General features: G+C 40.6%; 4 protein-coding genes across 5 annotated transcripts; 1 reads left to right on the plus strand and 3 right to left on the minus strand.

The window, feature by feature from the left end:
- Positions 1 to 12: 12 nt before the first annotated feature.
- On the minus strand, positions 13 to 3,258 carry LOC135599986 (short-chain dehydrogenase TIC 32, chloroplastic-like). Its single transcript, XM_065094109.1, has 8 exons — positions 2,797 to 3,258; positions 2,044 to 2,275; positions 1,823 to 1,902; positions 940 to 1,093; positions 782 to 860; positions 575 to 659; positions 444 to 499; positions 13 to 344 (listed from the first exon to the last, which is right to left on the minus strand). Exons 1-8 carry the CDS (start codon positions 2,909 to 2,911, stop codon positions 168 to 170), a joined length of 978 nt encoding a protein of 325 aa, XP_064950181.1. The 5' UTR covers positions 2,912 to 3,258; the 3' UTR covers positions 13 to 167.
- A 635-nt stretch (positions 3,259 to 3,893) lies between these two features.
- Positions 3,894 to 6,449, minus strand: LOC103976057 (protein WHAT'S THIS FACTOR 9, mitochondrial). 2 transcript variants are annotated; one of them, XM_009391239.3, is made up of 2 exons: positions 5,999 to 6,449; positions 3,894 to 5,665 (listed from the first exon to the last, which is right to left on the minus strand). In XM_009391239.3, the coding sequence occupies exon 2, from the start codon at positions 5,656 to 5,658 to the stop codon at positions 4,501 to 4,503; it is 1,158 nt and encodes a 385-aa protein (XP_009389514.2). In that variant the 5' UTR covers positions 5,659 to 5,665; positions 5,999 to 6,449; the 3' UTR covers positions 3,894 to 4,500. The 2 variants fall into 2 exon arrangements, with proteins under 2 accessions (XP_009389514.2, XP_018677656.2); XM_018822111.2 differs by having other exon boundaries at positions 5,777 to 6,449.
- A 3,522-nt stretch (positions 6,450 to 9,971) lies between these two features.
- LOC135600002 (patellin-3-like) lies at positions 9,972 to 12,819 on the minus strand. Its single transcript, XM_065094110.1, has 4 exons — positions 11,202 to 12,819; positions 10,833 to 10,957; positions 10,604 to 10,745; positions 9,972 to 10,521 (listed from the first exon to the last, which is right to left on the minus strand). Exons 1-4 carry the CDS (start codon positions 12,696 to 12,698, stop codon positions 10,261 to 10,263), a joined length of 2,025 nt encoding a protein of 674 aa, XP_064950182.1. The 5' UTR covers positions 12,699 to 12,819; the 3' UTR covers positions 9,972 to 10,260.
- Positions 12,820 to 16,726: 3,907 nt separating this feature from the next.
- LOC135600018 (calcium-dependent protein kinase 24-like) lies at positions 16,727 to 23,074 on the plus strand. Its single transcript, XM_065094111.1, has 7 exons — positions 16,727 to 17,664; positions 19,279 to 19,422; positions 19,547 to 19,699; positions 19,790 to 19,905; positions 21,986 to 22,153; positions 22,296 to 22,520; positions 22,699 to 23,074. Exons 1-7 carry the CDS (start codon positions 17,109 to 17,111, stop codon positions 22,822 to 22,824), a joined length of 1,488 nt encoding a protein of 495 aa, XP_064950183.1. The 5' UTR covers positions 16,727 to 17,108; the 3' UTR covers positions 22,825 to 23,074.
- The last annotated feature ends 318 nt before the right edge of the window (positions 23,075 to 23,392 follow it).

Consider the following 23,392-nt stretch of genomic DNA (forward strand, 5'->3'; position numbering starts at 1 on the left):
TGGTGAAAGAGATCAAGAAAGCGGTGTCGTCTGCCGTAACATACTGCTTTATAAAGCAGTCTTCATACAGAATAAGTTCGAGGTCAGAAGTGTCATGATAATGTGGGACACTGTAAGGTAGAGGGAACCGTGAATTATCGATACACGAGGAAAGAGACCATACGATGTCACACAGGCCTGCTTCTTCTTTTAAGAAGTTCTTCACTGAACTCCCACAGCGTTTTGCCTAAGATTTCATCTCTTGCTTTTCCTGAAGGCATTGCCTCATTGCAGTCCGCAAAATATTTCCCGGTAACATCTTTTACTTGCGGATGTAATGCTAGATAGCAAGTAGTTGCTGCTCCCTGCAAAGACGGAATGCTTGCTCACTCAAAGATCAGCAATTGCAGAGAAAAAAAGCATTATAACTTTCCAAGTAAGAATCATTGAAATCGATGACATACCTCGGGTATGCTCTTTAAAATTGGTTTTGCAAGAGCGGCAAGTGATTTCATCAAGGCTACAAAGAAAAAAGGAAACGATTTATTCCAAGTTACTTAGAGACTCAACAAGAAGATGAGTAATAAGTACATACTAGGGTTCATCTCTATATGACGAACGAGGTTCGTAAATATTACTCCTGGGTGCAGAGAGTTTACTGTCACATTGGATCCCTCTTCCTGATGATGATAATTAAATGGAGCTTAATGTATCCACTCTTGATTAAAGTCATGCAAGATACTTCAAATTGCAAATATATATCTTTGTTGTACTTCACAGCAATTGCATAATTGATGCAGACCTGTAGATGCTTAGACAGCTCATTTGCATGAAGTATGTTAGCTAGTTTTGAGTGAGCATATGCGATGAAAGGTTTGTACCTGTGGCAAGAGTTTGTATCAAGTAAGCCAATTGAAATGTGATCAGCTGCTAATATAAGTTATCCAATAGGAAGCTAACTTTGATTGGTCATTTATCTTATCAAGGTTGAAGCAAGATCCATCACTTGTTCGGTGAGCATTTGATGAAACATTGATTATTCTTCCCTGCACTCCCATTTTTTTGGCTGTGGCTTTCATCTTGTCCAGCAGGAGATTAGTGAGCAGAAAGTGTCCTGTGGCATTCATAAACATTAGGACACATCTTTGATATTTTAAAGAAGCAAAAATTATTTCTTACTGTTTGCTTACATCAATAGTATATACCTGATCTGGCTGTTCTCAAGATAATATAACCTTGTTTTTTAATGAGCACTGATTTTAATCATGCCTTGATGATGATCATCCAGAATATATAAAGCTTACAGTGGAATGGATTGCAACTGTCACTATTCCTGTATGATAACTAAGCTTATCTCTCATTTTGTGAATTACCACAATACAGGATTTTAGTTATAAAGGAATGCACTTCAAATCTATTTGGTTGCTATCATCATGGACATACCAAGTCCTGACTACATGTCTTTCTGTTGCTTTCCAAAGTCGCCTGTCATATAAATAACTTATCCTCCATCGTATTATGATCCTTCCCACAGATCTTTTCTTTTGGACCATCAGGTAAATCCTCTCAGAAGAATCATGGGATGGCACTCACATTTATTTATCTCTTATATATATGTATATATAAATATATATATATATAAATAAATAAATATATATATATATATATATATGTATATATGTATATGTATATATATATAGTACTTCACTCATGCCGCATTGTATCCAATGCACCTTCCATAAGAAGTGTTATAGCTACTGAGAAAGACTAGCAAGTTATATGAAATAGTTGGAGAAATGCAATGTGGAATTAGGAAAGCAACTTGCTTGATTGAAACAAATACCTAGGTGATTTGTGGCAAACTGCAGCTCAATTCCATCTCTAGAAAGCTGGAAAGGGCAAGCCATGATTCCTGCATTATTGCTGATACGAAGTTCTAAAGATAAGAATGTTACTTTGTGAGCTAATTAAATGGAATCAAATTTCATAAATTAAATTTAGTATAAAGGTCAAAAGTTTCATGCTATTTTACATAATAGCTGCATCAGTCGAGATTATGCTTACATAAGTATGTTCAAATGCTTGTGCGATGAATTGAAAGATCGAGCAAACGAGCCAACAGAGTCGAGGGAGCTGAGATCCATCTCCATAACATGAAGTTCTGCACTCGGATTCTGTTCAAGGAGGCTTTGTTTCACCTTCAACCCACTATCCAGAGTTCGTGATGGTATAATGACTTTGGCACCTCTGAGCGCTAGTACTCTTGCTGTCTCTTTTCCGATGCCATTTGTTGCTCCTGCAGTACATAAAATAGATGGTAGTTATTTGTGGTGTTAATCAAATCTAAAATATGCTTTGCTAATATTCTGATTATTTTCAGAGGCAATTCATTAGTCACAAGTTATGCTTGCATGGTCAAGTATTCAAACACTAGGGTGAGAATTCTCATGCTCTTTGGAGCAATTCGTCGGTCACTTTGTCCGCATGGTCTACGGTACCAAGGCACGTTGGACAAAAGGACATGAAATAACAGTTCTGGCTTCAAATCAAACCTTCCTTGAGTTTAGCAATGATGACAAAGGAGTGTAAAATTCTAAGGAAGAAGGAAAAGGCAGTAGCGAATGATGATTTGGCTACAAAGTCACCAACTTTACTTATTCTAAGCCCTTTGGTTCACTTGCAGTTCATTTTCGTGAAGCATGCTTCTAATAAGTTTGGAACCGTCTTCATTTTCAAGAGAAGGATAAATTCACAGGACACTACTGATAGAGCTGCCATGGCAATCCCTATCGAGAGGAGGAGAAGGAGCTCAAGAACCTGTGACGATCGCGGTAAGTTGACTTGCATCAATTCCTTCTGTGACCTGCTCGGCGGTCGAAGATGAGCCAAAGCCAGAAGGACCTGCTCGCCAAAGCCATCCGAGAAGACCCATCTCCGGCTCTCTGTTCTTCTTTAGCAACTACAGAATCGGTGTAGTACGACGCACATAGCGTGGTAGGACAGCAAGCTAAGAGACTGCGACCAGAGAGAGGTGGGCTGTTGTTAGCCATAGAAGTGGCGGCGTTCGGATGCGTGGATTTATGGATCAGAGCTAAGGTAGCTTGTGGATTCCAAGAGCCCCGGCTTCGAATGATGTGGATTGGGGCCTCGAGTCAATCTTCAATAGCAATCCAGCAGAATGGCAGCATATCAAAGTGGTTGTGAGAGTACAAGTTCAAGGGCATTTGCACGAACACCGGACGAGCTCGAATCATTTGCTCGTGCTCGGACTTCATCATCACATTCTGAGAGTCGCGGATGACATCGTCAAACAAAAAGTGAGCTATTACATGACAAAGATGATATAAATGCTCAGCAATGGGAGGCCCTCTAAGATAAACTTTTTTTTTTCTTAATTAAGAAATGCTGTAGCTGTGTCACAAACTCTGTCTTAACATTCTTAATCATTAAAAAAAAACCAATAATAACCATGAATAATCATCATTTCTTACATATATATCAATATATGTTTGTGCACATCTATCCTATCAAAAGCTTCCCAATTCAATTTGGAACTGAACAAGGTGTTCATAGAAAGAGCCTAAAAGAACAATAGCATAAAGTAGGACATTTATCTACAGTAAAAACAAAAAAATGTAGCAGATAATCACTAAGACCACTAGTCAATAATAGAAATCATGACAAGTAATGACACCTTAAAATTGTTTTCCATATTCTGTTTCGTAATCACAATCATCAATCACAGAACACAGACTATCATCCAAATAATAATTGTTTTTTGTTTTTGTTTTTAGAAACACAATTCAAAATTTTGAAAGCCCACAAAACAGGCCCTTGATGAGTTAAATTTTCTTATCCATTGTTACCTATGGTGCTACCTTCATCAAAATGAACAAAATTCAGCAAATACAGACTACGCCGAAAAAATGAGGTCCTGCTTATACTAAAAATACATATGCTACTAATGAAAGTTAGCTTTCCAGTGACAACTCTAGCTGATACAAACTACTAGGTTTGAGATGTGCATATTTAACTTGAAAGCTCCATCATTGGTAATAAATAGCAATCCTGATGATGAAACTGGAATATGAATTCTGGCAGCATGATGGTTTTCAATGTTGAAGCCACACAGTATCCAGCACAATAGCTGATTCTTGATCCTCATATTTCATGAATAAGCAAAAGAGACGAGAAATTTTTTAATGAGATTATTGGATGCATCCTGTATCTTGGGTTCTTCAGTTCTACTGGGACGTAGATCTTGTAATTTGATCTGAAGCTTCGCACTGATGCTTCAATAAAACAGTAGCTTTTTTTTTAATATTAACAACAATGGAGTACTTGCATGGGCTCTTTTTTTTTAATATTAACTCAGCATGTTGTGCAACCACTATGGTGTTCTGGCATTCTAGCTACCATTGAAATTTACAGAACTAGTTATGGCAGCCTTCTTCCATTTCCCATCTACACAGAATCAGGATTTTCTCTACTCTTGGAACCGGGATTTGCATCTTAATTTCCTTATGATATTTCTTCCAAAGGTTTCGTACTCCTTCGGCTTCTCAGAATAGCCTCCGACTCGATCATCAGCCTCACATACCCTTCCCTCACTCCCAGAAGAGGGTGCCTCTCAATAGCAGTTTCTGAGCCAGCACAATATGCTTCTTTAAGGACAACGAAACAAGTCTTGCTCTTCAGCAAGAGGTAAAAAATATGGGGATGGCGTTCAAACACCTTATGAAACTTTTGCGGCAAACCTAAATGCTTCTTGAGGCAAAGCAGCCTCCGCCTTTCAGCAGAGTTATCTACAAAGAGAGAGAGCAATTCGTGAAGAACCCCAGCCACCCGCTTCTCTGAAATATCACTATTCGGATCCAAGCTTGAAAAAGTTTCATATGGGGAGACATACTCGACCTTCTGAAATTCTTCTAACCACTGCTCAATCTTCCGCTTTAAGCGAAAACCTTTAGATGGGAAAAGAGGAAAGTCAATGACTGATGGTGGCGAGTGAAGGATCCCATTTGACTTCATTGCATTCCTTTGTAGCACAGAAAACACCTGCTCATTTGAACAAATTGATGCACTCAATCCCTGCTCTCCATCTCCCATATCCACGATCTGAAAGTATCCTTTTGAAATCTCTTCTGAATTTTTAAGATAATCTTCGGGCAATCCGAGATACCATAACATACCTTGGACTGTCCTCAAAGGCAGACTCCTCTCCCTCGACATAAGGATCAATCTCCTCAATCTGTCAACAATCTCTGACCGATGGGCCGCATAGACTTTACACTCTCTGTGATGAAGATCAGCAGCTTCTTGAGTGAGCTTGAACCATGGGAGGTTGTACTTTGGACCGGTGAACTCCTCGAAAACAGCTGGGTACCTCCTGAGAAATCCTGCAACCTTGCCAGAGACTTCTAGAATGCGGTTCTGCTTGGAGACGGCAGAGATGGGGATACAGCCAGTGGGTTCTTTGGAAATAATGTTCTTGAGGGAGATGAGTGGTCGGAGCTCCTTGGATTTGAGAAGGATGTTAACAGAATCATATAAAGGATCCTTCATCCATTTCATTTTCACATCCACATAGTTGGACTTTTGTGTGTGTGAGAAAGCCAAATTTTTGGGATAACATAACACCAGTTCTCTAAACCTTCTATTGACAAGCAGCAGAAGCATCTTTGTCCTACAGGAATTCAGTATTTGGGTTTACAGATCAAGCAAACCTCTTAGTATTGGTGATAAACCAAGTCTACTGCAGGCGAGGAAATTACATGAGTTTCTGATGAGAAGCTACCTGATCGTTGTCTCCAATGAGAAAGGTTAGATTTTGATGGGTTTTTCTACGATTTTAAGTTCAGAACAATCTAATCTATCAACCAGCAAGCAGAGAACGCAAAGCTTTTTCCGAAGAATAAGATGAAGATTGGAGTTTGAGACTTTATACCATTAGGGCTTAGGGTTTTTGGAGTTTCCAGAATCAAATACAAACAAAAGGAAATGGAGTCAACAGTCTTACCTCTCTCTCTAGCGCTCTGTCTCTCTCCTATGGAAACGTAGGAACCTCCTCGAATCCCTCCTCAAAACATCTCTTCCCTCTTCCTATCCTCCTAGAAGACAGTCGAAGGCCGGAATAAGTAATGGCCGGGACCCGGTGGCAGGGACCGAGGACGCGCTACAGGGCGACTGACGAAGGAAGATTTGGTGGCAGCTTTGACATGAGCCAGCGGAAAAGAGAAAGATGGCGACAGCCAGAAAGGGAGAGAGGAAGCCGTGAACCAGCGGGGGAGGGAAGGCGGGCGCTGATGTGCTGCGTGACGCGGCGAGAAGGCGGGCGGCGTACGGAGAAGAGAGACGGCGAGAAAGTGAGAGGGGCTGAAGCACGAGAGAGATGAAGAGAGGCGGAGGCGCGAGAGCGACAAAGGACGGCGGCGTCGACGGAGAACGGTCGGTTTGGTTTCTGACATGGAGGGCAGATTTGTTACCTTATTAAAAAAACATTTATTTTATAGTTTACAGAAGACGTGTAAATTATATTTAATTTATAACGAATTTTCGGAAAAGACTTTTTCTTTTTTTGAAAATTTCTGTAGAATGATTTTTTTTTAGTATGATAAAGATATATATATAATATATTATCAAACTCATCACCACTTTTATCGTCCATCGTTACTTGTAGCCCTCAGCATAAAGATGCACTCGTATATATTTCAAAATGCTTAAGCTAAAGTTGATAGTAGTACACTCATGAGACCCTTATAAGTCAATCTTAATCCTGCCCACTTTCGATGTGGGACTAATCAGGGGTGTTACAATCACTGGACTCGTCACGGCATGAAGCGACCATTGGGCTACGCCTCACATGCACTTTCGATGGTGAGGGGGCTCGAGTAGGAAAGGGCTACTCGTAGACGGAGTCAGAGGACTCGTCACGGCATGAAGCCACCACTGGGCTACGCCTCACATGCACTTTCGATGGTGAGGGGGCTCGAGTAGGAAAAGGCTACTCGTAGACGGAATCAGAGGACTCATCACGGCATGAAGCCACCACTGGGCTACGCCTCACATGCACTATGCTAGGGTTTGATCTGGGTTATGTCGTCAAGCCTTTGAGTGGGGGTGATTGTAACACCCTTGATTAGTCCCACATCGAAAGTGGGCAGGATTAAGATTGACTTATAAGGGTCTGATGAGTGTACTACTATCAACTTCAGCTTAAGCATTTTGGTCAGTGGTTTAGACTAAACAAAGTTGATAGGCCAGTTAGCCCATTAGGCCTGAGTCATTATATACGTCTTACGTAAAAGTTGAGCGTCTTTCACCTATAACTCTTATGCGAGGATCGATCATCTTCTTCCATCATGTGTAGATCATCCTTAGTGATTTTGAGTAAGTAATATTGTTGTAAGTTGCTGGATTCGGATGGAGACAATGATCGACGACCAGGGTTGAGTACAGACAAGATAAAATGATTATGTTGAAGAAAATTATTATTTTTGATTTTTTTAAATAGGGATGCTTTGCAAAAAAATTTAAAAAGTAATTCTTTTAAAGGAATTTACACTTTAATTTACTCTAATTAATAATATAAATAAATATATTTTAAAAAATATTCCTTTAAAATATAACCTTATATCTGATGATAAATATTTTCAAAAAGTCAATGCAAGTATAAAATCGCTAATATTTTTATAAAATAATAAATCGAAGTTTTAATAACAAAAAAAAATATTCCATTGGATTGTTTGGTGGCGTATAGAAAAAATAAATGAGATTAAACGACACGTTTAGCAAGATTATTGATAGAACACATAATGTGTTATGAAAACAAGTTGGCTTGACGTTCCCATGAATCCAACTCACATCATGCGAATTGATTTGTTCATTGTAACCCAATCCCAAATTGAAATATACTCAAACAATCGGGTCGGATTAAGACAAATTTTGACCCGGAATCCAATTCTAGTTGTGGCTCTTTGACTGCTTCTTCACAGACATCAAAAAGTAGAAAAGATAAGGTTATTATCATTGAATTTTTAAAGATGTCTTTTGTGATCATTTAATCAATCATCCGATCCTTTAAATATTTAAATCCTACACATATTTTACTAATCTTAGAATCTGCCCGATAAACTTAAATTAATTACCACTACTTATAATTATCAATGAGTTTAAAATAGATTAAGATGTTAAAGTAATTAAACTACTTCTTATCACTTTCACCTTCTACTTGATTGTTTATTTAGAAAGTATAAATATGTAATATTATTGATGTTAGTTGGAACTTTAACTAATGATATTAACTATATATATATATATATATATATATATATATATATATATATATATATATATATATATATATATATATATATATATATATATATGCTTTTCAGCATTAATGTTTCACTTTTTCTAATATTTTCCCATTTTTCTGCAGTATAGACTTATAAATATGATTTAATTGTTGAAAAATCTTGGCATTACACAGAAGGCTTGGCAATAGATGGCAAGTTATTCCCAAAAAAATAAAAAAAGGAAAAAGACTAAGAGTTCATGGCATGATCTGAGATGCCAAGCAATCTGAGTGTGATGCATAATAAATTGAAGGCCAAAAGATTTTAATGAAGCACATGCATTGTTGTCCTGGCCATCAAGTTTAATGGGCAACAAAACAATCACATTCCCCAGCTTCCCTGCCACCAGGCTAAGGCTGCAAGTCCTGGACACACCCACATGCCACTGCCCTGCAACAAGTGCATCTTTCCCTGGCTCCTTCTCCTTCTCACAAACTGGTGTCTTCTTCATGTTTGCTGGATCTTGAAGCCATCTTAAATAGCAGTCAATTTCTGACAAAGATAACTTGGGATCCCCTCACAGTACAAATGCCTCCCCCTGCACCCACTGGCTGTTCTAACAATCATTGTACTCCATGGAAATTTGGTGTCTGGGGCAAGATGAACTGAGCATGATTGTGTGATTGTAACCATGGGGGATTTTGTAAGGATTCATGGGTAGCTTAAGTTCATGCATTAGAGTTTGATACGGGTAAAGTAGGCCAAGTTCCAGCAGACCTGCACATGGGAGCACAGAGAAGATCAAATGATTGTGTTGGTGTTGTTGTTTCTGGGTGATAAACTTCAGGTGTTGTAGGATCAAATCAAGATGAGTCCACATTTTTTAATCTATGCAAGGTGTTCTCCTAATGAAATGGTTTTCCTCTTTTTAAGTTGGAAAGATTAGAGGAGGAGCCTGAGTTTTTGACCAAATCAAGGACAGCAACTGTCACAGAGAAGATGCCCCAAGGTAGGGATAGTGACCACCATCATGTTCTAAATTCCAACACACTGGTTGCATGTAGGGTGTCGAAGAACTTTACAGCTGCTAAAGATAAACACAATATGAACCTTCTCCCTCTCCTGCTGTGGCCAAACAAGAGATTATGAGAGCTTTATACCAAAGACATGATAATGTAGGGAAGTTCTTACCCACCTTTTTGTCAAAGTATTAGCTTTGATCATCTATGTTATGACCAGAAATTGGGATCTTACAGCCAAGTTCAGATGCTGTGTTCTGGCTCCACAGGAAAGGTGAAACAAAGGCAATGATGCCAAAGCATAAAACTAGACTGTCCAGCTATTTGCTTTTGGCTCAGCCACCTGCACAATTAGCCTGTGATAAGACCACCTGAAATTGCTAATAAGTTGGATACCACCACACTAAACAGGGACTTTGAAGGATCCACTAGGCCAATTTGAATTTGGCTAATATGGTTTTTATAGGACTCAGGAACAATTATGAGCACCATCCTTGTACTGCATCACATGTTAGCTTGGCTGTATTATTCCAATCTCATTAGCTGGAATGAGCAAATGTAGGAGATAGATATGCTAGTTGAACTTCAAGTGGCAGACCACATGATTGAAGAAGACAGCAAATAGATAATATACTTCCAAATGACAGAACCAAGAAGGAAATGAAGAACTCAGACAGCAGATAGCAGCTCTCATGGCTGGAACTCTGAACACAAGCAAAAATCATATGACAGACAGCATGTATACAAGATTTAATTTACAGGACAGCAGCAAGAGAGGTCCTCATTGTACCTATTTTCACAAAACGAATTCGACTCGCAAAGAACAGCATCCATCCACTTAGATCATGCAAAACAATTAACTCAACACAAAATCCATGAACGTAAAGTGCTTAGAACTCTCTATGTAATCAACAGAAAGCGCTATGTCTTCTTTCGGTTTTCGCGATTGGGCAACAGCAAGCACCTCAAATTGAATCACTAGAGCTCTTGGTCTTGTATCTGTAGAGGAGTTTCTTCTTTTTGGAGGTGGTGTTGTCCACTGTGAGAACCACCTTGCCAGCCTCTCCAATTTTGAAGCTGTCCTTCACCACAGGCTCATCGGTCACGACCATCTTCCTCGACTTCTGCACAATCACTGTGTATCCATCTTCGGCACGAGGCACAAACTCAGCACCATAATTCACGTCCCAACCCAGAACACGAAGCTCCCAAACAAGAATGCATGACTGTAAAGTAGCAGTTCAATCAAGACCACAACACAACGTAAACGTTAAGTTGTTTGGAAGTGGAAAAGAAGAACCTCCCTACCTCAGTAACTGGAATCTCGATCGCTTGCTTTGTTGAGGGCTTAATGGTTGTCTCTATAACAGCATCAGTGGTGCTGAAATCTGTGTCATTCTCCTTGCTCAGGCCTCCAAATTGAACAGGGACTTGCTCGGGAGCTATGTATCTAAAAGATTCGATAACACAAGAAATTTAAGATTAGCAGCCGTGTTATTTACTACAATAAAGGAATTATTGACAGATCTCTACTAACTTGAAAAGGGTCTCAGCTGATTTAGATGGCCCTGCAAAGACGAACTTGCTTTTGGTCCTCTGTGTAAAGAATGGGCTAATCATCCTGTTGAAAGCCAGGTACCACCAGGGGACATTGATGAACACCTAACAAAGACAGCAGCTCATTGTTACGCTTTCGATTGTATTATGTAGGATCATTAGCCATAACCATCAAGAATTTTTCGTGAATTCATCATAACTGTTCTCAAGGCACCCATCAAAATCCAACGTTTGATAGCAACATCATTGGAATCAGAATCTTTTGCTTATATTCAACTTAGATTAACAGTCTAAAGATCTAATCACGTTGGTATCTTTAAAGTAATGGAGGATCGAGAGTTCAAGTTACCTGCTTGGCTGCAAACTCGGGATAGTTATCTTGAAGCAGGTCGAGAGCCTGGCGGAGCTCCTTCTTTGCCAGGCCAATGGAATTTTTGAGATCAGTGACCTGCACCATTGTTGAAACCCCTTCCGGCTTGAAGTCAAGCAAGTTTCTTATCCCCTTCTCCAGGTACTGAATCCTCCACCTCAAGAACCGCTTCCTCTTCTCCTCATCGGCGAAGGCTGCTGCGTAAAGCTCCTTGTTTTGGAACTCCCCGTAGACGTTGTAGCACACGGGGTGGCCCTCCTTGTCGACTCCATGCATGAAGACCACCTTCTCCATCTCCAGGACGCCGAGGTCCTCTTCGAGGAGTGCCTCGATGCCGAACTCCTTCCTCCAGAGCACGGCGTTCTTGAGCATGGCCATGGCTTCCTTCACCTTGAAGTCCCGGGCGCGGAGGAACTTGAGGAGAACGGTGTCGCTCCGCTCGTCGCCGAGGAGCGGGACGCCCCAGATGAAGACCTCCTCCGGCGCCGGTGGAGTCGGCTCGGTGGGAGGAGCAGGTGACTTTTCCTCTTCCTTCTCCGCCTTCGGCGCTTCGGCCGCCGGTGCCTCGGTCTCTGCGGGTGGTGGAGCGGCGACGGGGACGACGGTTTCCTCTATGGCTTCAACGGTCTTGGCGCCGTCATCATCCACCACGATGGCCTTCTCCGCCGTAGGAGACGCCGACGCCGGCGCCGGCTTCTCGGCCTCTTCCTCCTTGGCCGGTGGGGCCGACTCCTCCGCCATGGCCTTCTGGGGTTCTTCTATCGGGGTAGCAGCGGGTTCCTCTTCAGCCTTGGCCTCCTTCGCCACGGCCTTCTGGGGCTCTTCCACCGGGGTAGCAGCCGGTTCCGCTTCAGCCTTGGCCTCCTCAACCACAGCCTTCTGGGGCTCTTCCACCAGGGTAGCAGCGGGTTCCGCTTCAGCTTTGGCCTCCTCCGCCACGGCCTTATGGGGCTCTTCCACCGGGGTAGCAGCGGGTTCCTCTACAGCCTTGGCCTCCTCCGCCTTGAAAGGAGGTTCCTCAGCAGATGTGGGTCCAGCGGCAGCGGGGGCCGGTTGCGGCGGCGGAGGAGGAGGAGGGGAGAATTCATTATTGGCGAGAGCGGCCTGGACGAGCTGCTTGAGCTCCTCGAGGGCCTTCTTCTCGGGGTCATCGAGGTCGGAAGCGAGGTTGCTCTCCTCCTTAAAGGAGACAGCTTGGAGGATGGTGGCGGCCTTAGCAGCCGCCTCCGCCTCCTGCGCCGCGGCCTTCTTCTCCTCCGCCTCGGCCGCCGCCTCAGCTGCCAACGCGACTTCCAAAGCCGGATTCTTGGTCGGCTTTTGCACTTCGGGGGCAGGCTCAGGCTCAGGCTCAGGCTCAGGCGCAGGCGGCGGCGGCGGCTCATCAACAACCTCCTTCTCCGCGGCCGCCACCTCCGCGACGACAACCTCCTCGGCGGGAGCCGCCTCTGGTGCGTCCGTCTTGGTCTCCTCGGCCATCGCTTGGTCTTCCAAACAAACAGAAGCAAAGAGGACTCAAAAAGTTCGAGTCTTGAAGCGGAGCTGATGGCTGCGTTGGTAGGTAAGAGGGAAACGGGTAGGCGGAGTTATATACACCCACAAAGAAGAGAACAGGCTGTCAGAGTCCGTTGGACAGCTTTGAGAACTGTTGCGGTGGCTTTTTTTGTGGAGAAGAAGGACGACTTCTTTAAGATTCGTGAAGGATTTTAAATCACGAACAAGTTGTAGCCGTTGCAATGATTTCGAAGGAATCTCACGACACCTCCTCCTTCCTTCGATCTGCATAATAAGCCTAATGTTGCTCGATAATTTGGTTTTGCATCAATCACTCTGCTGAGAGAACAAGATGATGATTCCTAATGTCGATCTTATATTAGTAATTAATGGCTGGAACAGTGATTTGGACAAGAGAATGTTATTATTTCTTCGCCGAATTATCATACAATCACGTAGAGAGTTGACAACAACAAAAACACCATAATATTTAAATGGGCTTCGGCATCTTATCGATGGAGATGGCGACAAAGAAGCCTATCGAGGATCCAATGCATCCCAAGAGAAGGCCGGATGAGGCGGACGAGATTGTGCTCATTTTGAGGGAAGCACGTCGCTTTCTCTTTTACTTTGCTCCGCTTTCATTCCTTCTTATCTCCTGCCTCTCTCTTCGTCTCTCACCTCCAACACGTCTCCAGCTATGTCCTACATGTTCCTCGCCGAGTATCTTCTTCCCCACCACACTTATCTGGACAAAGAAGAAGAAAAGAAGTCCTAATGAACGACTACAGAATATTTGCTATTCCTGCTGCTTGTTTACTGATGGATAAGGATAAATGCTAAGACATAATTCACATTAATGGCCGGGTTTCATGCCTCGTGTTGCGCTACAAGAAATAATATATCCGCGCACACATGGTTGTAAAGTCTAAGAGCAATGATTGGAAGGCAAGCCTGATAGTATTTGGTGTGTGATAATGATGTAGTTGGAAAGAGCAGTAGCAGTAGTCGATAGCAGCTGGTCCAGCTAACCAAAGTTGGGGGCGATGGAACTCCAACACAAAAGATCTGTAGCTCTCCACAGAAACTAATAATTTAGAGGCTGCATTAAGAACATGAGAAGATAACTGGGTCAGTCGACGAGTGTGGGGACTGGCCAACTCTGTTGCCTTCTCTGCCCATTCTATCAGCTCTTGTGGACAGAGAGCCGTTGAGGATTCTGCAGAACATGGCTGTGGTTGAGACACCATGGCTTTTGGACCTCTCCTGTCAAGTTACCAATTTGCAGTGGAGAGATTTTTGGTATCATCGACAGAGTAAGACAACTTCAATCCTCTGTAACTTCGGACTGTAATAAGCAATTTGGCATTTGTACTAGAATGATTCTGCGTACCTTTCTACTAATTAATGCATTGGAATTAATTACTAGGCATGACTGAACTACCACACATAAATGTGATGATGGTTGTGTTTCGAGCGAAGCAACATTACGGCAATATTTGTAAGATGAACGGTGCCATCAGTAGAGAGGTTGGTAGGAGGCATCTTATCATCTTTGCCTACATCTATTTAGTGGGAGTGAGGATGAAGCACTCGATATGTCTGGCAGTTAGAGGTGGAGGCCTGTTAGAGAGAGAAAAAGATTGTTTCTTTCACTAAGATATGAAGATAGAAGTTATTGACGCCTAACCCAAAGGGCAAGAATAGATTAGAGACCTTAAGGTATGGAAATCTGGATAGCTGGCCAAGTGGACTTCTAATGGCAGCGGTTGTTATGGGGTGAGGGGAAGGCATCAGCGACAGAGGCGGATATGGGTCAAAGATTGCCGCGCGCCGCCCTGCGGTGGTCTCCGGCGAGTGGTGAAGGAGGGTGGAGGAGGACCTGCCTGCTGATACTGGCCCTGATCTGCTGCTCCCCGGTGCTCATCCCCCTGGCCTGCGCCTCCTTCCCCCTGCTCTGCATCGTCGGGCTCTGTCTCCAGGCCAGGAGGCGGCGGCCGCGGAACTCACCGGGCTGGGAAAGCGGCGGCGCCTCAGTGATCCTGGGGCTGTGCCAGGAACAGGAGGCGCCGGCGATGGAGCCGCGACTGCTGCGCCGCTACTTGGAGGACCAGCTGCGGCTCGTCGGAGGAGAACTGCTGGTCTTGGACTGCGACAGCGGCGGGGGACATTAAGCGTGTGTAGGAAAAAAAGATCGCTTTTTTCGCTTACTATTGGAGCTGAATTGGGCTTTAATTAGTGTTTGTCGGAGACTTGAAGTGTGTAAACCGATTCAATCTTCGATTTTTTGTTTTGGATCGATGGCAAAAAAAAAACAGAAATGTAGAAAGCAGAGAGAAATGGATGAATTCGTTCCTGAAATCATCCTTTCTTCCACTACGTTTGATCTGATTTGTTCGGCACAGTGCGAGCAAATCCAATTCTAGTATTTCTATGTACGAGTGTTCTTGATGAGAAGGCATTATTGTCTTTACACTTCGTTTACATGGAGCTACAGTCAGGAGTAATCATACTGAGATCACCTTCCAGAGAACCAAAAGCCATCTTGTGAATACCAGAAAGATCTTCCTCATGTTGTGCCACAAAGCTTCGCTCCCTCTCTCAGATTCCTCCATCTTTATCAGCCAACCTTCAGCTGCACATGAGCTGGAAATCATGATGCTATGTGCTTTCCAGGAACATGTTGCTAGTTCTCTTCACATCTGCCAAAGAATCTACTTGGTATTTGGTTGCATGTAGGGAAGGTGGGTACATGAAACATGTCAAAAGATTTCCTCAATGTATTCTGCCGTGTATGCTTGTAGATTTGGACTGCACTTGGTATTTGGAGTACAACCACACAAGGTGCTCGTTCTGCTTGGTTCTAACAAAATGCACAGTGTTCATGCATACTCCTTTTGTCAGCTTCAGAAAACCACTGCCTCATGTGAGATTCATGCATCTCTTTGTCATCTTCCTGCCTTCTATACTTAACTTCAGTAACTGTTCCCTCCTTGACTCACACCATTTGCAGAGCAATCAGTGGAATCTGTAACCTACCGTAAGCAACTGAGTTTGATGCCTCTTAATGAACATGGTTCTTATCAGAGCTCTGCCTCTTCTCTTGTATGTGTGCAGTGTTCTTTGATCCTTCTCTTAGTATACAATTATTCGGAGTCTTGTACAAGATAATATTTCTTAATTAAATCAGGAGAGTTTAGATTATCTCACTTGATCTAATCAGATCATATACATATTTTCTTATCTTCTATCAATATATCAATTTGATTTCTGTAAATGTTTTCTCCTATAATATGCAATAAACTTAAAATATTAGAAATCAAATATGTTAACCAAACTAGATAAAATCAAGCACAGTTTAGATCTCTCCCATTTATTGGATTGACTTTTAGGACACATTGGTCCCTTAAGACAAGCTGTATTACTGTGAAAACATTGCAGCAGCAGCAGGAATCTGCAATATGCTATATTTAAGAGCAAGCCGTTCGATATGATGCTGTTTTCCTATTGAATCAATGGATGCTGCAGGAGAAGAGTAAGAAAATAGGGTGTTGTTATATTTGAGCAATTTATTTTCTTTATTATTTTGGATCAACTTATAATGATTTGATCCTAATAATAATAATAATAATAATAATATTATGTTGTGAATGGTTGACGACTGTCAATAGCAATCAGCCTCATCCAAATAGGCCACCTGCTGTCCTGCCAGAACACTTTAACCTCCAAATCTATCACAATAAGACAAATTTAATCTGCAAAGGCCATGAGAAAATAATAAAAGGTTATCTTTTTTTTTTAATTTCTATTTTTATAAAAAAATATTAATTTAGAAATCCTTAAAAAAAAAAATATGATTTCCAATATTAATAATGTGAATATTATTATTTAAAAGTTGTTAATTCATAAATAATGAAGGAAAGGGAAAAGAGAATCAATCAACCCATTAAAACTGATGATCCATGAGAAGGGAAACGGAACCCCCTATAAAGGTCGTGCAGAAAAGATAACCATGTTCTTGCCACCAATCGGAGAAGGGATGATGACCTCTTCTCTATTCTTGACTTGACTCTCCCTCCCTGCGTCCCTTCCCCTCTCCTTCCCCGAGACCCCAATCGCGGACCTCCGCCTTCATCCCTTTATACACATCCCGGAGGTTTCAAGAATCTCTCCTTCAGCTCCCATTCTGCAAATTTCCGTGAAGAGCCCCGAACGCCATCCGTTTCTTCCTTCCTCCGAAGACCCTTCGCATCGATTTCCTCAGGAATGCCTCACGATTTCAAGAATTCATCAGGAAGAATAAGAAAGACGGAATCTTTCTGACGCCGCCCTACCTAAAAATCCCAATTTGTGTTCTGTTTCGCTTTCGGAGGCCAAGATTCAATCTTTCCATCCATGAGTCAGCCCTCTTCCAACCCTCCTCCCCATCGTCCCTCCAGGCCCTCTGCGGTCCTCCCGTACAAGACCCCGAACCTGCGGGAGCATTACCGCATCGGGAAGAAGCTTGGGCAGGGCCAGTTCGGCACGACGTACCTCTGCGTCGACAAGAACGATGGCAAGGAGTACGCATGCAAGTCCATCCCCAAGCGCAAGCTTCTCTGCCGCGATGACTACGAGGACGTATGGCGCGAGATCCAGATCATGCACCACCTGTCGGAGCACCCCAACGTCGTTAGGATCAAGGGAACCTACGAGGACACGCTCTTTGTGCACCTGGTGATGGAGCTCTGCGCGGGCGGGGAGCTCTTCGACAGGATCATCCAGAAGGGGCACTACAGCGAGAGGAAGGCGGCGCAGTTGATCAAGACCATCGTGGGGGTCGTGGAAGCGTGCCATTCTCTCGGGGTGATGCATCGGGACCTCAAGCCGGAGAATTTCTTGTTCGCCAGCGCCGATGAGGATGCGGCACTCAAAGCCACGGATTTTGGGCTCTCTGTGTTCTATAAGCCAGGTTTCGTCTCGTTCTCATCGAAGACCTATTCCTATCATCTCTAATCTTTTGCCAATCTTGTTTATGATGGACATTTGTTCTGTCTTTTTTCTTAACTTTGTCGAACTCTTATGGTCATATTATCATATCATTCATCTGGTTGTCTTAGTCTGCTTCTTGTGCATTAGGCTCATCTACATTTGTTCGTTAATTCCTGAAGAGCATTTGCTGTGCTACGCCATAAATGATAACTGATGAATTGAAATGTTTAGGTGATTGTATGTTTGTGTCTGCTTTGATATTAAGTCTTTAGTACATTTTTAATTGCAGCACTCGAATGGTCATCATCCTGATGATTAATTTGCATCATATACTTCAATTTTGTTTTCCCGCTTTCTTGGTCAGTAGTTCAAGAATTATCATTAGCAAAATTCATGTACTTTGAGTTTTCTTTTTTTAATCTTCTTATTCATCACATCCCCTGCATCATTCATGGGGAGAGAATAATCTTTGATAGTATGATATGGGTCAGTTAATTATACATCATGAAACTGAAAAGAGAACCAAAAAAAAAAAAGGAAAAGATTACATATCTTGAGCCTCTATGGTTGGAGCAGCCACTCTATGATATAAAAAATGAATCACTGAAAGCTCTATATGCTTGTTAGATGAGAAAGTTTGAAGATCTTTTAAGCTTAAGCTTGGATACAATGAATAAATAATCTTCTGCCGGACGAGATAGCTTGAGAGAGGTGAAGAGGATTGACAAGCAGGGAAAGATGATATTTTTTGGACATGGAAGGTAGTTTGTCTAATGTATCTTTTCCTTCTATTCTTTTTTTTTTAATGTGTGTGTGTGTGGCAAATATAGGAGCAATTATTGAATGGTATGATAAATAACTTTTTGCACTTTTATGAGGTATAGAATTGCAGCACAGATTCATACATCCATTGTACTGATATCATGATTTTAGCTTCCTGATCATTTCAGCTGCCTGTGTAGTTCATTAGAGGTCTGTTATTACTTGATTTTGATGGTTTCTGTTACAAGCAGGTTAGAGGAATAAATCCCATAAGATAGGCATTGTTTTGTTTGCAGGAAAACTTGAGTAAGAACTTTCCTTACATGTCTAGAAAGGAATATTTCCATTTATTTTAGAAGAATTTTTGTTTTAAAAAAAAAGCTTAAGAAATTCTAATACAAAGTTATTTGGTTGTTTCATTCGCTAAGGATTTTGAGTCGATTGCTTTTTTTTGTGTCCAATTATTCCATAAGAAAAGAAATGCTAAGAACAGAGCAAGTGGAGTTTTTTTCAAAGTCTTGCCATTTGCATGGACTGACATTAATGTTTCCTTACCTTCACTAGATGTTTAAGGAGATTTTGGAAGACTTCCTATTTTCCATGAATGCCTGAAGGAGCTCACTTTTATCCCTGACCCTTTACAGTTTAAATAAACTATCTTGTTTTGTTAATACTCAAAAGATGTCCTTATCTAATTAAGCATAAATTATTTAGCTTTTCTCATGCAAGTTTGTACTAAGAAAGTTGATGTCTCACACTTTTCATATAAACCTAAATAGCATAGAGTCAAATGAGTGGTACACCTTAAGCTGGTTTCTTTTGAACTATATAGGTGATACATTTTCTGACGTGGTTGGAAGTCCATATTATGTTGCACCTGAGGTATTGCGTAAATTATATGGACCAGAAGCAGATGTGTGGAGTGCCGGAGTCATTTTATATATTTTGTTAAGTGGAGTGCCTCCTTTCTGGGCAGGTAATTCATTATTGATCTGTAATTTCGGCTTTTACAAGCTAATACCGGATCATTTAGACTAATTTTATTTTCCCAAAAGTTTGTTGCAATTTTTTTATCAGTATTTTTTTCTTGTCGCTCTCAGAATCTGAAGCAGGGATCTTCAGACACATTCTACAAGGTCGTCTAGATTTTGAGTCTGAACCATGGCCTGGCATTTCTGATAGTGCTAAGGATCTTATACGTAATATGCTTAATAGAGATCCGAAGAAGAGATTTACAGCACATCAAGTTCTTTGTAAGTATTTTGAGCAAATAATTTGCTTTAGGAGTCAAATTCTCCAAATGCAAATCAGATTCTTAGTTAATATGAAGTTTCTTCTGCCAGGTCACCCATGGATCACTGATGACAATGTTGCGCCTGATAGACCCTTGGATTCTGCAGTGCTATCACGTCTTAAGCAGTTCTCTGCCATGAACAAGCTCAAGAAGATGGCTTTACGGGTAATTTTCATTTGTGATATTCTGTAGCTGATAAGAGGTATTTGTCATGGTATTTGATCGTACTTCAATAAAGTTCCCTGTTCTCAAATCTCTATCATACTAGTTATCTAGATGATAAATCCTTAATTTTGTTTGATGCCATAGCTTTTCAAGTCTTTTATGTGTTAACTTCCTGAGCTATGAAGGTTTTGTTGGACTTGTCACAATCTATATATTATGTTACTTGGAATGTGAAACATTCTAGGTTGTGTTATTGGTGTGAGGGTAGCTTTAATTGGTTAGTTATTTCGAGTTGATGTACCCATTGAATAATTCACCTAGGACACTTGCTACAAGTAATCAACCATGTATTCAGTTAGGTCATCAAATGATGGCAGTAGAAGACTTTAAAGTTATTAATTTATTATTTTTTCTTAACTATTTAGTGATTCTGTTGTTTTCTGTTTTTCTTGTCGGATTCTATAGTCGGAACAACTATGGATTCTTTAGTTGGTTTATATCAATTAAATTGAATGACATTTATGATTTGAATTTTCAAATTTGGCATCTTGGATCATACACCACAGTGACATGCTGAAGTATCATGTACGGGATGAAGAATCCAAATCATGGTTCCACAGGGGTCAGAGGGTTCCTAGTAAACATGCATAAGAAATCCTTTCCTAGAATTTTCAATTTGTAATGGATTTTGGAGATATCATGTTGTCCTCTTAGAATCTTCAAGTTGCCTAATAAGCAAAACTGCTAGTGCTTTGAGAATGGTGATCTGAGGTTTGTCCTTGACAAAGTTGATGACTTGGCAGCAATGTGGAAAAGTTATGGTTGAGGTGTGCTGTCTGCAAACCAAAATAGAATGTATTGTTACTAAAAATCTGAGTGGCAAACTTATGTCAATCCCTTGCATGTAGTTTATTGGTTTTATAACATATATAAATTACAAACCATGTCAACATACCTGTAGATAGACTTTTATGTTTGATTCGCTGCAAGACAAAATCTTTTCTTTTTAGATTAGCTATCCTTGTGGGAACCAGCACAATAGAAGATGCAGGAATGCAATTTGCAATCTTCATTGCCCTCTCTAACTATTTACTTATCTCATGTCTTTTGAGAAGCTTGCAATATGAACACCATGCACTGGCGGAAGCTTGTTTAAGTCTTTACTTCTTTCTCTTTTATTTGTTACTTTCTTTCTTATCCAAGATAAGACTAATTCTGAGGTGCTGGAGAAGGATATGTATTGCTAATATTGCTGCTGTAAAAAAGAGCATGCTATATGTTTCATACTGTCTCTGACTTTTCAAAGCAAAAAAATATGCTAATAAGCTTTCAGAACATAGTGGTTTACTTGTATGCCATATACTGCATACTACCTTCTCAGATGTTTAGATTACAGAATTATGTCGATAACTGGCTTGAAATTAACTAATTTGGCATTACAGTTTCAATCTTAGGAAATCAAAATGTCTCATCTCATCCTGTTTGGAATTTTTAATGCTACAAACTCACATCTTTATATTTTCTGGACTGCATACATTTAATTGCTTCATCTCCAGTATCAATTGTGGGAAATTTAAATTTCTTTTTTGCCCTGTTAGGTATTGTCAGCTACAAGCTTGGTACTTTCTTCTCTTTCCATATATGTTTCTGGGATAAATGCATTTATTTACCTCACTTTGACCAAATTGTTGTTGGTGGATATCATATGACTGGAATGTATTTATTATTACAGAAGAAAATTTTCTGCTGTTTTGGATGCAATACTAGAAACCCTGCAAATATAAAGGAGATCAGTGAGAATCCAGCAGACACATGCACTAAGTGTAGTTGGACTGCATAATGCCCTTCATCTTTATATTGTTCTATTGTTTATCATACTCTACCTGTCACATATGTCATAACATATACAATTTTGCGGAGAAAGATGCATTTCTGCTTAGATCTTGCTTTGTGAAGTATCATTTCCAAATCGTCAAAAATAATTCTTTAAGAGCATAATGAATCTGTTCTCAAATGGTTGAAAATCTGTTTCTTGGAAAATGTATGTTTCTCAATGGCATGCATTTTCTTTCTTCTACAGGTTATTGCTGAAAGCCTGTCCGAGGAAGAGATTGGTGGTCTGAAAGAGTTGTTCAAGATGATTGATACAGACAACAGTGGAACCATAACATTTGATGAACTGAAAGAAGGATTGAGAAGGGTGGGGTCTGAACTGATGGAATCTGAGATTCATGCACTAATGGATGCAGTACGCAATATTGACTATATTAGTGCCCTCGGCTTGAACTTTTTGCATTGTTAAATGCTTAAATTCATCTCTTCTAGTTAATTACATTAAATTAAATTTTGATACTTGAAACTCTGATTTGGATTGTTTGAACTGGCTGCAGGCTGATATTGACAGAAGTGGCACAATCGACTATGGTGAATTTCTTGCAGCAACAGTACACATGAATAAGTTGGAGAGGGAAGAGAACTTGATGTCCGCATTCTCATTTTTCGATAAAGATGGAAGCGGTTACATAACTATTGATGAACTTTCACAAGCTTGCAGAGAATTTGGTCTTGATGAAGTTCACCTTGATGAGATGATCAAAGAAGCCGATCAAGACAATGTGGGTCTTCTTTCTTCTTATTTCTGAAGTTCTTTTTCCTCCCTCATAAATCTTCGGTCCAATAATTCAGTTTCCTCTTATTATTTTAGTAACTTCTATCTTGATTTTTCATAACCACAATTGAATTTTCTTTGTACTGGTATACACGGATGACCTCGAGGTTTTTTTATATTTGCAGGATGGGCAAATAGATTACAATGAATTCACGGCCATGATGAGAAAAGGCAATGTAGGCGTTGGAAGAAGGGCCACGAGAACCGGCATAAACTTTAACTTGGGTGATGCCTTCAACGTAGAACACTAACTCATGCTCTCCGGAACAAAAAAAATGGACAACATGGTGGTGATCATGGAAGTAACTGAGATGAATCCTGAACGATCATGTTGATCACTTGATGAAGAACTTATAGACTTATTTCGAGAGATCTTTCAAGGATGATTTGTTTAACACTTTGTTGGTGATGTCTTGAGTAATTAATCTTGTAGCAAGTGATGTTAACTGCACTTATTGGATCTTGTTTTTTTCCCCGCAAATAAGAGTAGGTTCCACTACATATCCTTTATCCCCCACACAATTTCTTTTATAGATGCTGTCTTATGGTAGCTTCTAAAATCTCAAAAATCTTTTATTAAAAAATATATATGTTACCTTTTTTAATTAGCGACTTAATGCATCATCTATTAACTCATCTAAAAAAAAGAGTTTAAATTATATTAAGTTATCTAATATTTCTACCATTTATTCTTGGTTGAATTTGAGAATTTTAATTTTAAAAATTTTAATGTATATCGGTCATTTTGATCCTTATAATCTTAAAAATTATATTAAGATAGTTATATTTATAAAAATAAAATATTTATATCTCTATAGA

The sequence above is a fragment of the Musa acuminata genome, chromosome BXJ1-2 (assembly GCF_036884655.1).
Source record: "Musa acuminata AAA Group cultivar baxijiao chromosome BXJ1-2, Cavendish_Baxijiao_AAA, whole genome shotgun sequence".
Lineage (NCBI taxonomy): Eukaryota > Viridiplantae > Streptophyta > Magnoliopsida > Zingiberales > Musaceae > Musa > Musa acuminata.

Excerpts from the sequence above, each read along its gene's own strand:
- LOC135599986 (XM_065094109.1), bottom strand. The coding sequence starts at position 2,911 with ATGGGTCTTCTCGGATGGCTTTGGCGAGCAGGTCCTTCTGGCTTTGGC. Across the intron at positions 1,903-2,043 it reads AAGCATTTGAACATACTTAT|CAATAATGCAGGAATCATGG; the intron begins GTAAGCATAATC and ends ACTTCGTATCAG. Across the intron at positions 861-939 it reads AAGATAAATGACCAATCAAA|GTACAAACCTTTCATCGCAT; the intron begins GTTAGCTTCCTA and ends CTCTTGCCACAG.
- LOC103976057 (XM_009391239.3), bottom strand. The coding sequence starts at position 5,658 with ATGCTTCTGCTGCTTGTCAATAGAAGGTTTAGAGAACTGGTGTTATGT.
- LOC135600002 (XM_065094110.1), bottom strand. The coding sequence starts at position 12,698 with ATGGCCGAGGAGACCAAGACGGACGCACCAGAGGCGGCTCCCGCCGAG. Across the intron at positions 10,958-11,201 it reads CCGAGTTTGCAGCCAAGCAG|GTGTTCATCAATGTCCCCTG; the intron begins GTAACTTGAACT and ends TGTCTTTGTTAG. Across the intron at positions 10,746-10,832 it reads TCAGCTGAGACCCTTTTCAA|ATACATAGCTCCCGAGCAAG; the intron begins GTTAGTAGAGAT and ends CGAATCTTTTAG.
- LOC135600018 (XM_065094111.1), top strand. The coding sequence starts at position 17,109 with ATGAGTCAGCCCTCTTCCAACCCTCCTCCCCATCGTCCCTCCAGGCCC. Across the intron at positions 19,700-19,789 it reads TACAGCACATCAAGTTCTTT|GTCACCCATGGATCACTGAT; the intron begins GTAAGTATTTTG and ends TTCTTCTGCCAG. Across the intron at positions 22,521-22,698 it reads AAGAAGCCGATCAAGACAAT|GATGGGCAAATAGATTACAA; the intron begins GTGGGTCTTCTT and ends TTATATTTGCAG.